Consider the following 17,856-nt stretch of genomic DNA (forward strand, 5'->3'; position numbering starts at 1 on the left):
CACCTCCACCTAATGAGCCGACTGCTGGAGGACACACATGCTCAATCCCATCCACCTAATGAGCCGAGTGCTGGAGGACACACATGCTCAGTCACCTCCATCTAATGAGCCGAGTGCTGGAAGACACACATGCTCAGTCACCTCCATCTAATGAGTCGAGTGCTGGAGGACACACACGCCCAGTCACCTCCACCTAATGAGCCGAGTGCTGGAGGACACACATGCTCAATCCCATCCACCTAATGAGCCGAGTGCTGGAGTGCACACACACTGAGTCACCTCCACCTAATGAGTAGATTGCTGGAAGACACACATGCTCAGTCACCTCCACCTAATGAGCCGAGTGTTGAAGGACACACACGCTCAGTCCCATCCACCTACTGAGCCCCGTGCTGGAGGACACAAATTCTCAGTCATCTCCCCGTAATGAGCCGAGTGCTGGAGGACACACATGCTCAGTCACCTCTACCTAATGAGCCGAGTGCTGGAGGACACACATGCTCAGTCACCTCTACCTAATGAGCCGAGTGCTGGGAGTTACACATGCTGTGTCACCTCCACCTAATAAGCCGAGTGCTGGAGTGCTGAAGGACAGACACGCTCATTCACCTCCACCTAATAAGCCTAGTGCTGGAGGACACTCACGCTCAGTCACCTCCACCTAATGATCCGAGTGCTGAAGGTCACACATGCTCAGTCACCTCCATTTACTGAGCCGAATGCTGGAGAACACACACGCTCAGTCCCATCCACCAACTGAACCCAGTGCTGGACGACACACATGCTCAGTCACCTCCACCTAATGTGCCGAGTGCTGGAGGAAACTCACGCTCAGTCACCTCCACCTAATCAGCCAAGTGCAGAAGGACACACATCCTCAGCCACCTCCATCTACTGAGCCGAATGCTGGAGGACACCCACGCTCAGTCCCATCCACCTACTGAGCCCAGTGCTGGACGACACACATGCTCAGTCACCACCAAATGAGCCGAGTGCTGGAGGACACTCACGCTCAGTCACCTCTATCTAATAAGCCGAGTGCTAGAGGACACACACGCTCAGTCACATACACCAAATGAGCTGAATGCTGGAGGACACACACGGTCAGTCACCTCCACCTGATGAGCAGAGTGCTTCATGACACACATGCTTAGTCACCTCCACCTACTGAGCTGACCGTTGGAGGACACATGCTCAGTCACCTCCATCTAATGAGTAGAGTGCTGGAGGCCACACACGCTCAGTCACCTCCACCTAATGATCTGAGTGCTGGAGGACACACACGCCCCGTCACCTCTGCCTAATGAGCTTAGTGCTGGAGGACACACATGCTTAGTCACCTCTACCCAATGAGCCAAGTGCTGGAGGACACTCGCGCTGAGTCACCTCCACCTAATGAGCCGATTCCTGGAGAACACACACTCTCAGTCCCATCCACCTACTGAGCTCAGTGCTGGAGGACACAAATGCTCAGTCACCTCCACCTAATGAGCAGAGTGCTGGAGGACGCACAGACTCAGTCACCTCCACCTAATGAGCTGAGTAATGCAGGACACACATGCTGAGTCACCTCTACCTAATGAGCTAAGTGCTAGAGGATACAAATGCTCAGTCACCTCCACTTAATGAGCCGACAGCTGAAGGACACACACTCTCAGTCATCTTCACCTAATGGGCCAATTCCTGGACGACACACAAGCTCAGTCATCCCCACCTAATGATCTGAGTGCTGGAAGATATGCATGCTTAGTCACCTCAAACTAATGAGTAGTGCTGGAGGACACACTCTCAGTAACCACCTAATGAGTAGAGTGCTGGAGGACACACATGCTCAGTCACCTCTAATGTGCCGAGTGCTATTGGACACACGCTCAGTCCCTCCAACTAATGAGCCGAGTGCTGAATGACACACAAGCTCAGTCACCTCCACAAAATGAGCCGAGTGCTGGAGGACACACACGCTTAGTCCCATCCACCTACTAAGCCCAGCGCTGGAGGACAAAAATGCTCAGTCACCTTTATCTAATGAGCAAAGTGCTGGAGGACACATGCTCAGTCACCTCCAGGTAATGAGTGCAGTTCTGGAGGACACATAGAAGCTCGATCCTCTCCATCTAATGAGCCGAGTGCTGGAGGACAGACATTCTCATTCACCCCCATCTAATTAGTAGAGTGCTGGAGGATACAAATACTCAGTCACCTCAAGCTAATCAGCCGAGTGCTGGAGGACACACACCCTCAGTCATCACCACCTAGTGAGCTGAGTGCTGGAGAACACACACTGAGCCACCTCCTAATGAGCCAAGTGCTGGAGAACACAAGCTGAGTCACCTCCTAATGAGCCAAGTGCTGGAGAACACACGCTGAGTCACCTCCTAATGAGCCGAGTGCTGGAGGACACACACGCTCAGTCACCTCCACCTAATGAGCCGAGTGCTGGAAGATGCACATTCTGAGTTACCTCCACCTAATGACATGAATGCTGGATGGCACACATGCTTAGTCACCTTCACCCAATGAGCCGAGTGCTGGAGAACACAATTGCTGACACCTCCACCTAATGAGCCGACTGCTGAAGGACACACACGCTCAGTCATCTCCACCTAATGAGCCGATTCCTGGAGGACACACACGCTCAGTCTTCTCCACCTAATGATCCGAGTGCTGGAAGATATGCATGCTTAGTCACTTCTACCTAATGAGCCGAGTGCTGGAGGACACACACTCAGTCACCGCCAACTGATGAGTAGAATGCTGGAGGACACACACTCAGTAACCTCCACCTAATAAGTAGAGTGCTGGAGGACACACATGCTCGGTCACCTCTATCTAATGAGCCGAGTGCTGGTGGATACACGCTCAGTCCCTCCAGCTAATGAGCTGAGTTCTGAAGGACACACACGCTCAGTCACCTTCACAGAATGAGCCGAGTGCTGGAGGACACACACACTTAGTCCCATCCACCTACTAAGCCCAGTGCTGGAGGACACAAATGCTCAGTCACCTTTATCTAATGAGCCAAGTACTGGAGGACACATGCTCAATCACTTCCAGCTATTGAGTCGAGTGCTGAAGGACACATATAAGCTCAGTCCCTTCAACTAATGAGTGCAGTTCTGGAGGACACATAAAAGCTCGGTCCTCTCCATCTAATGAGCCGAGTGTTGGAGGACAGACATTCTCATTCACCCCATCTAATGAGTAGAGTGCTGGAGGACACACATGCTCAGTCACCTCCACCTAATGAGCCGAGTGCTGGAGGATACAAATACTCAGTCACCTCCACCTAATGAGCCGAGCGCTGGAGGACACATGCTTAGTCACCTCAAGCTAATGAGCCGAGTGCTGGAGGATGCACATGCTCAGTAACCTCCACCTAATGAGTAGAGTACTGGAGGATACACACGCTCAGCCAACTCCACCCAATGAATTGAATGCCGGAGGACACACACCCCCAGTCCCATCCACCTAATGAGCCGAGTACTGGAAGATACACACGCTCAGTCACCTCCACCTAATGAGCCGAGTGCTGGAAGATATACACGCCAAGTCACCTCCACCTAGTGAGCCGAGTGCTGGAGGACACACATGCTCAGTCACCTCTATCTAATGAGCCGAGTGCTGGAAGATACACACGCTCAGTCACCTCCACCTAATGAGCCGAGTGCTGGAAGATATACACGCCAAGTCACCTCCACCTAGTGAGCCGAGTGCTGGAGGACACACATGCTCAGTCACCTCTATCTAATGAGCCGAGTGCTGGTGGACACACGCTCAGTCACCTCCAGTTAATGAGCCGAGTGGTGGATGACACACATGCTCAGTCACATCCACAAAATGAGCCGAGTGCTGGAGGACACACACGCTCAGTCCCATCTACCTACTTAGCCCAGTGCTGGAGGACACAAATGCTCAGTCACCTTTATCTAATGAGCCGAGTACTGGAGGACACACATGCTCAGTCACCTCCAGCTAATGAGTCGAGTGATGGAGAACACACATGCTTAGTCACCTCCACCTAATAAGCCGAGTGCTGGAAGATACACATGCTGTATCACTTCCACCTAATGAGCCGAGTGCTGGAGGACACAAATGCTCAGTCACCTCCATCTAATTAGCTGAGTGCTGGAGGACACACACGGTCAGTCACCTCCACCTAATGAGCCGAGTGCTGGAGGACACACATGCTCAGTCACCTCCACCTAATGAGCCGAGTGCTGGAGGACACAAGGGCTCAGTCACCTCCACCTAATGAGCCGAGTGCTGGAGGACACACATGCTCAGTCACCTCCACCTAATGAGCCGAGTGCTGGAGGACACACATGCTCAGTCACCTCCACCTAATGAGCTGAGTGCTGGAGGACACACATGCTCAGTCATCTCCACCTAATGAGCCAAGTGCTGGAGGATACACACGCTCAGTCATCTCCATCTAATGAGCCTAGTAATGGAGGATACAAATGCTCAGTCACCTCCACCTAATGAGCCAAGTGCTGGAGGATACACACGCTCAGTCATCTCCATCTAATGAGCCTAGTAATGGAGGATACAAATGCTCAGTCACCTCCACCTAATGAGCCAAGTGCTGGAGGATACACACGCTCAGTCATCTCCATCTAATGAGCCTAGTAATGGAGGATACAAATGCTCAGTCACCTCCACCTAATGAGCCAAGTGCTCGAAGATACACACGCTAAGTCACCTTCATCTAATATGCCGAGTGCTGGAGGACACAAATGCTCAGTCACCTCCACCTAATGAGTCAAGTGCTGGAGGACACACAAGCTTGGTGACCTCCACCTAATGAGCCGAGTACTGGAGGACACACACACTGAGTCACCTCCACTTAATGAGCTGAGTGCTGGAAGACACACAAGCTTGGTCACCTCCACCTAATGAGCCGAGTACTGGAGGACACACACGGTCAGTCACCTCTACCTGATTAGCTGAGTGCTGGAGGACACACACGCTCAGTCATCTCCACCTAATGAGCCGATTGCTGGTGATACACACGCTGAGTCACCTCCACCTAATGAGCCAAGTGCTGGAGGACACACAAGCTTGGTCACCTCCACCTAATGAGCCGAGTGCTGAAAGATATACACGCCAAGTCACCTCCACCTAGTGAGCCGAGTGCTAGAGGACACACATGCTCAGTCACCTCTATCTAATGAGCCGAGTGCTGGTGGACACACGCTCAGTCACCTCCAGTTAATGAGCCGAGTGGTGGATGACACACATGCTCAGTCACATCCACAAAATGAGCCGAGTGCTGGAGGACACACACGCTCAGTCCCATCTACCTACTTAGCCCAGTGCTGGAGGACACAAATGCTCAGTCACCTTTATCTAATGAGCCGAGTACTGGAGGACACACATGCTCAGTCACCTCCAGCTAATGAGTTTAGTGATGGAGAACACACATGCTTAGTCACCTCCACCTAATAAGCCGAGTGCTGGAAGATACACATGTTGTATCACCTCCACCTAATGAGCCGAGTGCTGGAGGACACAAATGCTCAGTCACCTCTACTTAATGAGCTGAGTGCTGGAAGACACACAAGCTTGGTCACCTCCACCTAATGAGCCGAGTACTGGAGGACACACACGGTCAGTCACCTCTACCTGATGAGCAGAGTGCTGGAGGACACACACGCTCAGTCATCTCCACCTAATGAGCCGATTGCTGGTGATACACACGCTGAGTCACCTCCACCTAATGAGCCAAGTGCTGGAGGACACACAAGCTTGGTCACCTCCACCTAATGAGCCGAGTACTGGAGGACACATACACTGAGTCACCTCCACTTAATGAGCCGAGTGCTGGAGGACACACAAGCTTGGTCACCTCCACCTAATGAGCCGAGTACTGGAGGACACACACGGTCAGTCACCTCCACCTAATGAGACGAGTGCTGGAGGACACAAATGCTCAGTCACCTCCATCTAACTAGCTGAGTGCTGGAGGACACACACGGTCAGTCACCTCCACCTAATGAGACGAGTGCTGGAGGACACACATGCTCAGTCACCTCCACCTAATGAGCCGAGTGCTGGAGGACACAAGCGCTCAGTCACCTCCACCTAATGAGCCGACTGCTGGAGGACACACATGCTCAGTCACCTCCACCTAATGAGCCGAGTGCTGGAGAACACACATGCTCAGTCACCTCCACCTAATGAGCCGAGTGCTGGAGGACACACATGCTCAGTCACCTCCAGCTAATGAGCTGAGTGCTGGAGGACACACATGCTCAGTCACCTCCACCTAATGAGCTGAGTGCTGGAGAACACACATGCTCAGTCACCTCCACCTAATGAGCCAAGTGCTGGAGGATACACACGCTCAGTCACCTCCACCTAATGAGCCTAGTAATGGAGGATACAAATGCTCAGTCACCTCCACCTAATGAGCCAAGTGCTCGAAGATACACACGCTAAGTCACCTTCATCTAATGTGCCGAGTGCTGGAGGACACAAATGCTCAGTCACCTCCACCTAATGAGTCAAGTGCTGGAGGACACACAAGCTTGGTCACCTCCACCTAATGAGCCGAGTACTGGAGGACACACACACTGAGTCACCTCCACTTAATGAGCTGAGTGCTGGAAGATACACAAGCTTGGTCACCTCCACCTAATGAGCCGAGTACTGGAGGACACACACGGTCAGTCACCTCTACCTGATGAGCAGAGTGCTGGAGGACACACACGCTCAGTCATCTCCACCTAATGAGCCGATTGCTGGTGATACACACGCTGAGTCACCTCCACCTAATGAGACAAGTGCTGGAGGACACACAAGCTTGGTCACCTCCACCTAATGAGCCGAGTGCTGGAGGACACACACACTGAGTCACCTCAACTTAATGAGCCGAGTGCTGGAGGACACACAAGCTTGGTCACCTCCACCTAATGAGCCGAGTACTGGAGGACACATACACTGAGTCACCTCCACTTAATGAGCCGAGTGCTGGAGGACACACAAGCTTGGTCACCTCCACCTAATGAGCCGAGTACTGGAGGACACACACCGTCAGTCACCTCCACCTGATGAGCCGAGTTCTGGAGGACACACACGCTCAGTCATCTCCACCTAATGAGCCAATTGCTGGTGATAAACACGCTGAGTCACCTCCGCCTAATTAGCCAAGTGCTCGAGGACACACACGCTAAGTCACCTTCACCTAATGAGCCGAGTACTGGAGGAGACACACGGTCAGTCACCTCCACCTAATGATCCGAGTGCTGGAGGACACACACGGTCAGTCACTTCCACCTAATGAGCTGAGTGCTGGAGGACACACACGGTCAGTCACTTCCACCTAATGAGCTGAGTGCTGGAGGACACACACGCTCAGTCTCCTTCACCTAATGAGCCGAGTGCTGGAGGACACACAAGCTTGGTCACCTCCACCTAATGAGCCGAGTACTGGAGGACACACACGGTCAGTCACCTCCACCTAATGAGCCGAGTGCTGGAGGATACACACGGTCAGTCACCTCCACCTAATAAGCCGAGCGCTGGAGGACACACACGCTCAGTCACCTCCACCTAATGAGTCAAGTGCTGGAGTATACACACGCTCAAACACCTCCACCACATTTTATAAGCTCTTGAGGACACACACGCTTAGTCACCTCGCCCAATGAACTTAGTGGTGGAGGACACAAATGCTCTGTCACTTCCACCGAATGAACTGAGTACTGGAACACCTATGCTTAGTATTCATGATGCTCTATGATCCCTAATGTTCTCACACAAACCTCTGAGGCCTTCATAGAACAGCTGTAGTTCTACTGAGGATAAATCTCACCCAGGTGGATGCAATGTACCAATTATGTGACTTCTGGGGGTGACTGGTCACTCAGGATGTTATTTAGGGGCATCAGACTCCAGGGGGCTGAATACTAATGCACAATGTCACAATGGTCAGATATATATTTGTAAAATAATTAGTGACTTCTTATCATTTCCTTTACACGTCACTACTACATGTTACTTTGTATCACAGAAAATCCCAATACTATACATTTAAAGGGAATCTGTCCCCACATGTGACCTATGTAACTATTAATATGGGCATACAGGTCATAGACTGCCGAGGACGGCGATCCCTGCATGTCTAATATCAGTCACCTTATTGCTGATAAATCTTCTTTCATCACTTTATGTAAATGAGCTCTTCCAGGCTATGGACGGGACACTCTTCTTCCAGAACAGAGATAGATGTGTTAGAGAATCTGCCGAAGAATGTGGTGGTATTATCCAGGATGAGTGGGGTCCTCACATCGACAGGCCCGTGTTTTTCTCTTAGTGGCCTCGCTGAACCCCTGTGTATGTCTGATAGTGGCCTCGCGAGACCCCTGTGTACGTCTGATAGTGGCCTCGCGAGACCCCTGTGTACATCTGATAGTGGCCTCGCCGGAACCCTGTGTACGTCTGATAGTGGCCTCGCGAGACTCCTGTGTACGTCTGATAGTGGCCCCGCCGGACCCCTGTGTACGTCTGATAGTGGCCTCGCCGGAACCCTGTGTACTTCTGATAGTGGCCTCGTCAGACCCCTGTGTATGTCTGATAGTGGCCTCGCCGGACCCCTGTGCATGTCTGATAGTGGCCTCGCCGGACCCCTATGTATGTCTGATAGTGGCCCCGTCGGACCCCTGTGTACATCTGATAGTGGCCCCGCCGGACCCCTGTGTACGTCTGATAGTTGCCTCGCCAGACCCCTGTGAACGTCTGATAGTGGCCTCACCTGACCCCTGTGTATGTCTGATAGTGGCCTCGCGAGACCCCTGTGTACGTCTGATAGTGGCCTCGCCGGAACCCTGTGTACGTCTGATAGTGGCCTCGCGAGACCCCTGTGTACGTCTGATAGTGGCCCCGCCGGACCCCTGTGTACGTCTGATAGTGGCCTCGCCGGACCCCTGTGTACGTCTGATAGTGGCCACGCCGGAACCCTGTGTATGTCTGATAGTGGCCTCGCCGGGCCCCTGTGTACGTCTGATAGTGGCCTCACTAGACCCCTGTGTACGTCTGATAGTGGCCTCACTAGACCCCTGTGTACGTCTGATAGTGGCCTTACAGGACCCTTGTGTACGTCTGATAGTGGCCCCGCCGGACCCCTGTGTACGTCTGATAGTGGCCCCGCCGGACCCCTGTGTACGTCTGATAGTGGCCCCGCCGGACCCCTGTGTACGTCTGATAGTGGCCCTGCTGAACCCCTGTGTACGTCTGATAGTAGCCTCGCTGGACCCCTGTGTACGTCTGATAGTGGCCTCACCGGACTGCTGTGTATGTCTGATAGTGGCCTCGCCGGACCCCTGCGTACGTCTGATAGTGGCCCCTGCCGGACCCCTGTGTACATCTGATAGTGGCCTCGCCGGACCCCTGTGTACGTCTGATAGTGGCCACGCCGGAACCCTGTGTATGTCTGATAGTGGCCTCGCCGGGCCCCTGTGTATGTCTAATAGTGGCCTCGCCGGGCCCCTGTGTACATCTGATAGTGGCCTCGCCGGACCCCTGTGTACGTCTGATAGTGGCCCCTCCAGGCCACCGGGCACTGCTGTGTCCTGATTTACTTCCCTTCCTCGACTCCTTATAAACCACGGAGGGCGATAAAAGTGTCAGGATGAAGTAGAAAAGAGGAAGCGGGTGTGACGGCGGCGGCCCCGGCTCTGCGCTGCTACAGCACCCAGTTCCCACAGTCGTCACCTGGCACATGGACGGGCAATGGGCACTCTGACCTGTGCGGCCCAGGCTGCGGGGATCCCGGGGCCCGGAATTAGGGTGAGACGTCATACCATTATGTCCGGGGTGCAGGGGCTCCAGGTGAGGGGCTCATGAGAGGCTGATACCCCCTGATACATCACATAAAGCGTGGCCCCTGGAGAGCCTGCATGCAGTCATGTGGGGGCCCCAAACCAAATCTGGACTATTAAACCCTTATTAACCAGGAAGGTTATCAGTTTGGAAGTGAAGTGGTTTATCCCCCTCTTCCGGAGCCTTAATCTGGACTATCTCTCAAACATCTGCACAATGATGGGGAATGTTGTCCATGACCACAATATCGGGGGGCTTCCACTGAGCTGGAGATGGCGCCTGGTTACATTTTATTGGGCAGGTTTTGGGGTACATTTTGGGGTGGATGATGGTGCAGTTTTCGGGGTTGTTTTTAGTACAGATTTTGGGGCAGGTATTGGGGCATTTTAGGGCAGGCTTCGGTGCATCTTTTGGGGCAGGTATTGAGGCATTTTGGGGCAGACTTTGGTGCATCTTTTGGGGCGGATATTGGGGCATTTTGGGGCAGACTTTGGTGCATCTTTTGGGGCAGGTATTGGGGCATTTTGGGACAGACTTCGGTGAATCTTTTGGGGCAGGTATTGGGGCATTTTGGGGCAGCCTTCGGTGCATCTTTTGGGGCAGGTATTGGGGCATTTTGGGACAGACTTCGGTGAATCCTTTGGCGCAGGTATTGGGGCATTTTGGGGCAGACTTTGGTGCATCTTTTGGCGCAGGTATTGGGGCAGACTTTGGTGCATCTTTGGGGGCAGGAATTTGGGCATTTTGAGGCAGCCTTCGGTGCATCTTTTGAGGCAGGTATTGGGGCATTTGGGGCAGACTTCGGTGCATCTTTTGGGGCAGGTATTGGGGCATTTTAGGGCAGACTTCGGTGCATCTTTTGGGGCAGCCTTCGGTGCATCTTTTGGGGCAGGTATTGAGGCATTTTGGGGCAGACTTCTGTGCATATTTTGGGGCAGACTTTGGTGCATCTTTTGGGGCAGGTATTGAGGCATTTTGGGGCAGACTTTGGTGCATCTTTTGGGGCGGGTATTGAGGCATTTTGGGGCAGACTTTGGGGGCAGGTATTGAGGCATTTTGGGGCAGACTTTGGTGCATCTTTTGGGGTGGGTATTGGGGCATTTTGGGGCAGACTTCGGTGCATCTTTTGGGGCAGGTATTGGGGCATTTTGGGGCAGACTTTGGTGCATCTTTTGGGGCAGGTATTGAGGCATTTTGGGGCAGACTTTGATGCATCTTTTGGGGCGGGTATTGAGGCATTTTGGGGCAGACTTTGGTGTTTCTTTGGGGGCGGGTATTGGGGCATTTTGGGGCAGACTTTGGTGCATCTTTTGGGGCGGGTATTGGGGCATTTTGGGGCAGACTTTGGTGCATCTTTTGGGGCGGGTATTGGGGCATTTTGGGGCAGACTTTGGTGCATCTTTGGGGGCAGGTATTGAGGCATTTTGGGGCAGACTTTGGTGCATCTTTTGGGGCAGGTATTGGGGCATTTTGGGACAGACTTTGGTGCATCTTTTGGGGCAGGTATTGGGGCATTTTAGGGCAGACTTCGGTGCATCTTTTGGGGCAGCCTTCGGTGCATCTTTTGGGGCAGGTATTAGGGCATTTTGGGGCAGCCTTCGGTGCATCTTTTGGGGCAGGTATTGAGGCATATTGGGGCAGACTTCGGTGCATCTTTTGGGGCAGGTATTGAGCCATTTTGGGGCAGACTTCTGTACATATTTTGGGGCATTTTGGGGCAGACTTTGGTGCATCTTTTGGGGCGGGTATTGAGGCATTTTGGGGCAGACTTTGGGGGCAGGTATTGAGGCATTTTGGGGCAGACTTTGGTGCATCTTTTGGGGTGGGTATTGGGGCATTTTGGGGCAGACTTCGGTGCATCTTTTGGGGCAGGTATTGGGGCGTTTTGGGCAGACTTTGGTGCATCTTTTGGGGCGGGTATTGAGGCATTTTGGGGCAGACTTTGGTGTTTCTTTGGGGGCTGGTATTGAGGCATTTTGGGGCAGACTTTGGTGCATCTTTTGGGGCGGGTATTGGGGCATTTTGGGGCAGACTTTGGTGCATCTTTGGGGGCAGGTATTGAGGCATTTTGGGGCAGACTTTGGTGCATCTTTTGGGGCAGGTATTGAGGCATTTTGGGGCAGACTTTGGTGCATCTTTTGGGGCGGATATTGGGGCATTTTGGGGCAGACTTTGGTGCATCTTTTGGGGCAGGTATTGGGGCATTTTGGGACAGACTTCGGTGAATCTTTTGGGGCAGGTATTGGGGCATTTTGGGGCAGCCTTCGGTGCATCTTTTGGGGCAGGTATTGGGGCATTTTGGGACAGACTTCGGTGAATCCTTTGGCGCAGGTATTGGGGCATTTTGGGGCAGACTTTGGTGCATCTTTTGGCGCAGGTATTGGGGCAGACTTTGGTGCATCTTTGGGGGCAGGAATTTGGGCATTTTGAGGCAGCCTTCGGTGCATCTTTTGAGGCAGGTATTGGGGCATTTGGGGCAGACTTCGGTGCATCTTTTGGGGCAGGTATTCGGGAATTTTGGGGCAGACTTCGGTGCATCTTTTGGGGCAGGTATTGGGGCATTTTGGGGCAGACTTCGGTGCATCTTTTGGGGCAGGTATTGGGGCATTTTGGGGCAGACTTCGGTGCATCTATTGGGGCATTTTGGGGCAGCCTTCGGTGCATCTGTTGGGGCAGGTATTGGGGCATTTTGGGACAGATTTCGGTGCATCTTTTGGGGCGGGTATTGGGGCATTTTGGGGCAGACTTTGGTGTTTCTTTGGGGGCTGGTATTGAGGCATTTTGGGGCAGACTTTGGTGCATCTTTTGGGGCGGGTATTGGGGCATTTTGGGGCAGACTTTGGTGCATCTTTGGGGGCAGGTATTGAGGCATTTTGGGGCAGACTTTGGTGCATCTTTTGGGGCAGGTATTGGGGCATTTTGGGACAGACTTTGGTGCATCTTTTGGGGCAGGTATTGGGGCATTTTAGGGCAGACTTCGGTGCATCTTTTGGGGCAGCCTTCGGTGCATCTTTTGGGGCAGGTATTAGGGCATTTTGGGGCAGCCTTCGGTGCATCTTTTGGGGCAGGTATTGAGGCATATTGGGGCAGACTTCGGTGCATCTTTTGGGGCAGGTATTGAGCCATTTTGGGGCAGACTTCTGTACATATTTTGGGGCATTTTGGGGCAGACTTTGGTGCATCTTTTGGGGCAGGTATTGAGGCATTTTGGGGCAGACTTTGGTGCATCTTTTGGGGCGGGTATTGAGGCATTTTGGGGCAGACTTTGGGGGCAGGTATTGAGGCATTTTGGGGCAGACTTTGGTGCATCTTTTGGGGTGGGTATTGGGGCATTTTGGGGCAGACTTCGGTGCATCTATTGGGGCGTTTTGGGCAGACTTTGGTGCATCTTTTGGGGCAGACTTTGGTGCATCTTTTGGGGCGGGTATTGAGGCATTTTGGGGCAGACTTTGGTGTTTCTTTGGGGGCTGGTATTGAGGCATTTTGGGGCAGACTTTGGTGCATCTTTTGGGGCGGGTATTGGGGCATTTTGGGGCAGACTTTGGTGCATCTTTGGGGGCAGGTATTGAGGCATTTTTGGGCAGACTTTGGTGCATCTTTTGGGGCAGGTATTGAGGCATTTTGGGGCAGACTTTGGTGCATCTTTTGGGGCGGATATTGGGGCATTTTGGGGCAGACTTTGGTGCATCTTTTGGGGCAGGTATTGGGGCATTTTGGGACAGACTTCGGTGAATCTTTTGGGGCAGGTATTGGGGCATTTTGGGGCAGCCTTCGGTGCATCTTTTGGGGCAGGTATTGGGGCATTTTGGGACAGACTTCGGTGAATCCTTTGGCGCAGGTATTGGGGCATTTTGGGGCAGACTTTGGTGCATCTTTTGGCGCAGGTATTGGGGCAGACTTTGGTGCATCTTTGGGGGCAGGAATTTGGGCATTTTGAGGCAGCCTTCGGTGCATCTTTTGAGGCAGGTATTGGGGCATTTGGGGCAGACTTCGGTGCATCTTTTGGGGCAGGTATTCGGGAATTTTGGGGCAGACTTCGGTGCATCTTTTGGGGCAGGTATTGGGGCATTTTGGGGCAGACTTCGGTGCATCTTTTGGGGCAGGTATTGGGGCATTTTGGGGCAGACTTCGGTGCATCTATTGGGGCATTTTGGGGCAGCCTTCGGTGCATCTGTTGGGGCAGGTATTGGGGCATTTTGGGACAGATTTCGGTGCATCTTTTGGGGCGGGTATTGGGGCATTTTGGGGCAGACTTCGGTGCATCTTTTGGGGCAGGTATTGAGGCATTTTGGGGCAGACTTAGGTGCATCTTTTGGGGCAGATTTTGGGGCAGACTTCGGTGCATCTTTTGGGGCAGGTATTTGGGCATTTTGGGGCAGCCTTCGGTGCATCTTTTGGGGCAGGTATTGGGGCATTTTGGGGCAGACTTTAGTGCATCTTTTGGGGCAGGTATTGGGGCATTTTGGGGCAGACTTTGGTGCATCTTTGGGGGCAGATTTTAGGGCAGGTTTTCCGGCTGTTTTGGTGTCGGTGGACCCAGCAGGTCTGGGGCGTATAACGCTCCAGACTTGTCTGTCTTCTGTCTTGTGTGACCCCATTCTGGCTTTGAAGATTTGCTGCGTCTTCATTTCTGGTAAACATGGAGGTGCGGAGGGAGGTCTGAACTTTGGGGGATTTACTGTTGGCTTTCCTGATAGGAGGCCGCCATCTAGTGGGGACATAGCTGTACTGACGTCAGCGCCGAGGCTCAGAAATCAGAGATTTAGTTACAGACCAACATCCTCCTGAACATTCACAGACCCCGAAAACCAGGAGAACGAGGACCCTCACTCAGCCATTCATAACGTCACCTGAAGGGGGCGGCCACCGTCCAACCAGCCTGACTACAACAGCAAACGATGAAGGTGCCGCTCACTGGTTGTCAAAAAGGCTAGAAGTCGCCCGGCCACTGATCACCATGAGCCACCTCCAGAGCTGCAGTCACTATTCTGCTGTTACATCATGTGTTATCCTCCAGTCACCTCCAGAGCTGCACTCACTATTCTGCTGTTACACTGTGTCTTATCCTCCAGTCACCTCCAGAGCTGCAGTCACTATTCTGCTGTTACATCTTGTCTTATCCTCCAGTCACATCCAGAGCAGCAGTCACTATTCTGCTCTTACATCGTGTCTTATCCTCCAGTCACCTCCAGAGCTGCACTCACTATTCTGCTGTTACATCATGTGTTATCCTCCAGTCACCTCCAGAGCTGCACTCACTATTCTGCTATTACATCGTGTCTTATCCTCCAGTCACCTACAGAGCTGCAGTCACTATTCTGCTGTTACATCATGTCTTATCCTCCAGTCACCTCCAGAGCTGCACTCACTATTCTGCTGTTACATCATGTCTTATCCTCCAGTCACCTCCAGAGCTACAGTCACTATTCTGCTGTTACATCGTGTCTTATACTCCAGTCACCTCCAGAGCTGCGCTCAGTATTCTGCTGTTACATCGTGTCTTATCCTCCAGTCACCTCCAGAGCTGCGCTCAGTATTCTGCTGTTACATCGTGTCTTATCCTCCAGTCACCTCCAGAGCTGCAGTCACTATTCTGCTGTTAAATCATGTGTTATCCTCCAGTCACCTCCAGAGCTGCACTCACTATTCTGCTGTTACATCGTGTCTTATCCTCCAGTCACCTCCAGAGCTGCAGTCACTATTCTGCTGTTACATCGTGTCTTATCCTCCAGTCACCTCCAGAGCTGCAGTCACTATTCTGCTGTTACATCGTGTCTTATCCTCCAGTCACCTCCAGAGCTGCAGTCACTATTCTGCTGTTACATCATGTCTTATCCTCCAGAACTGCAGTCACTATTCTGCTGTTACATGGTGTTTTATCCTCCACTCACCTCTAGAGCTGCAGTCACTATTCTGCTGTTACATGGTGTTTTATCCTCCAGTCACCTCTAGAGCTGCAGTCACTATTCTGCTGTTACATCATGTCTTATCCTGCAGTCACCTCCAGAGCTGCACTCACTATTCTGCTGTTACATCATGTCTTATCCTCCGGTCACCTCCAGAGCTGCACTCACTATTCTGCTGTTACATCATGTCTTATCCTCCAGTCACCTCCAGAGCTGCACTCACTATTCTGCTGTTACACCGTGTCTTATCCTCCAGTCACCTCTAGAGCTGCTCTCACTATTCTGCTGTTACACCGTGTCTTATCCTCCAGTCACCTCCAGAGCTGCAGTCAGTCTTCTGCTGTTGCACCGTGTCTTGTCCTCCAGTCACCTCTAGAGCTGCAGTCAGTCTTCTGCTGTTACACCGTGTCTTATCCTCCTGTCACCTCCAGAGCTGCAGTCAGTCTTCTGCTGTTACATCATGTCTTATCCTCCAGTCACCTCTCGAGCTGCAGTCACTATTCTGCTGTTATATCATGTCTTATCCTCCAGTCACCTCCAGAGCTGCACTCACTATTCTGCTGTTACATCATGTCTTATCCTCCAGTCACCTCCAGAGCTGCACTCACTATTCTCCTGATACATCATGTCTTATCCTCCAGTCACCTCCAGAGCTGCACTCACTATTCTGCTATCACATCATGTCTTATCCTCCAGTCACCTCTCGAGCTGCAGTCACTATTCTGCTGTTATATCATGTCTTATCCTCCAGTCACCTCCAGAGCTGCAGTCACTATTCTGCTGTTACATCATGTCTTATCCTCCAGTCACCTCCAGAGCTGCACTCACTATTCTCCTGATACATCATGTCTTATCCTCCAGTCACCTCCAGAGCTGCACTCACTATTCTGCTATCACATCATGTCTTATCCTCCAGTCTCCTCTAGAGCTGCACTCACTATTCTGCTGTTACATCATGTCTTATCCTCCGGTCACCTCCAGAGCTGCAGTCACTCTTCTGCTCTTACATCATCTCTTATCCTCCAGTCACCTCCAGAGCTGCAGTCACTATTCTGCTGTCACATCATGTCTTATCCTCCAGTCACCTCCAGAGCTGCACTCACTATTCTGCTGTTACATCATGTCTTATCCTCCAGTCACCTCCAGAGCTGCACTCACTATTCTGCTGTTACACCGTGTCTTATCTTCCAGTCACCTCCAGAGCTGCAGTCACTATTCTGCTGTCACATCATGTCTTATCCTCCAGTCACCTCCAGAGCTGCAGTCACTATTCTGCTGTCACATCATGTCTTATCCTTCAGTCACCTCCAGAGCTGCAGTCACTATTCTGCTGTCACATCATGTCTTATCCTCCAGTCACCTCCAGAGCTGCACTCACTATTCTGCTGTTACACCGTGTCTTATCCTCCAATCACCTCTAGAGCTGCTCTCACTATTCTGCTGTTACACCGTGTCTTATCCTCCAGTCACCTCCAGAGCTGCAGTCAGTCTTCTGCTGTTGCACCGTGTCTTGTCCTCCAGTCACCTCCAGAGCTGCAGTCAGTCTTCTGCTGTTACACCGTGTCTTATCCTCCTGTCACCTCCAGAGCTGCAGTCAGTCTTCTGCTGTTGCACCGTGTCTTATCCTCCAGTCACCTCCAGAGCTGCACTCACTATTCTGCTATTACATCATGTCTTATCCTCCAGTCACCTCTCGAGCTGCAGTCACTATTCTGCTGTTATATCATGTCTTATCCTCCAGTCACCTCCAGAGCTGCAGTCACTATTCTGCTGTTACATCATGTCTTATCCTCCAGTCACCTCCAGAGCTGCACTCACTATTCTCCTGATACATCATGTCTTATCCTCCAGTAACCTCCACAGCTGCACTCACTATTCTGCTATCACATCATGTCTTATCCTCCAGTCACCTCTAGAGCTGCACTCACTATTCTGCTGTTACATCATGTCTTATCCTCCGGTCACCTCCAGAGCTGCAGTCACTCTTCTGCTCTTACATCATGTCTTATCCTCCAGTCACCTCCAGAGCTGCAGTCACTATTCTGCTGTCACATCATGTCTTATCCTCCAGTCACCTCCAGAGCTGCACTCACTATTCTGCTGTTACATCATGTCTTATCCTCCAGTC

General features: G+C 52.1%; 1 protein-coding gene across 5 annotated transcripts in view; it reads left to right on the forward strand.

Moving 5' to 3' along the window:
- The window catches only part of PDE3A (phosphodiesterase 3A), a 611,920-nt gene that overhangs the window by 519,777 nt on the left and 74,287 nt on the right, over nucleotides 1-17,856 (forward strand). The window contains exon 1 of one of the 5 annotated variants that reach the window (XM_073650588.1): nucleotides 9,703-9,789. The exons of the other annotated variants lie outside the window; for them this stretch is intronic. Coding sequence (XP_073506689.1) covers nucleotides 9,733-9,789 — 57 coding nt within the window. The 5' untranslated portion in view covers nucleotides 9,703-9,732. Of the gene's footprint in view, nucleotides 1-9,702; nucleotides 9,790-17,856 lie in introns of those variants that run through there. 5 annotated transcript variants of the gene reach the window in all.

This window comes from Phyllobates terribilis, unplaced genomic scaffold (genome assembly GCF_046119375.1).
Source record: "Phyllobates terribilis strain yellow unplaced genomic scaffold, ASM4611937v1 Scaffold_10__3_contigs__length_209671492, whole genome shotgun sequence".
In the NCBI taxonomy this organism is placed as follows: domain Eukaryota; kingdom Metazoa; phylum Chordata; class Amphibia; order Anura; family Dendrobatidae; genus Phyllobates; species Phyllobates terribilis.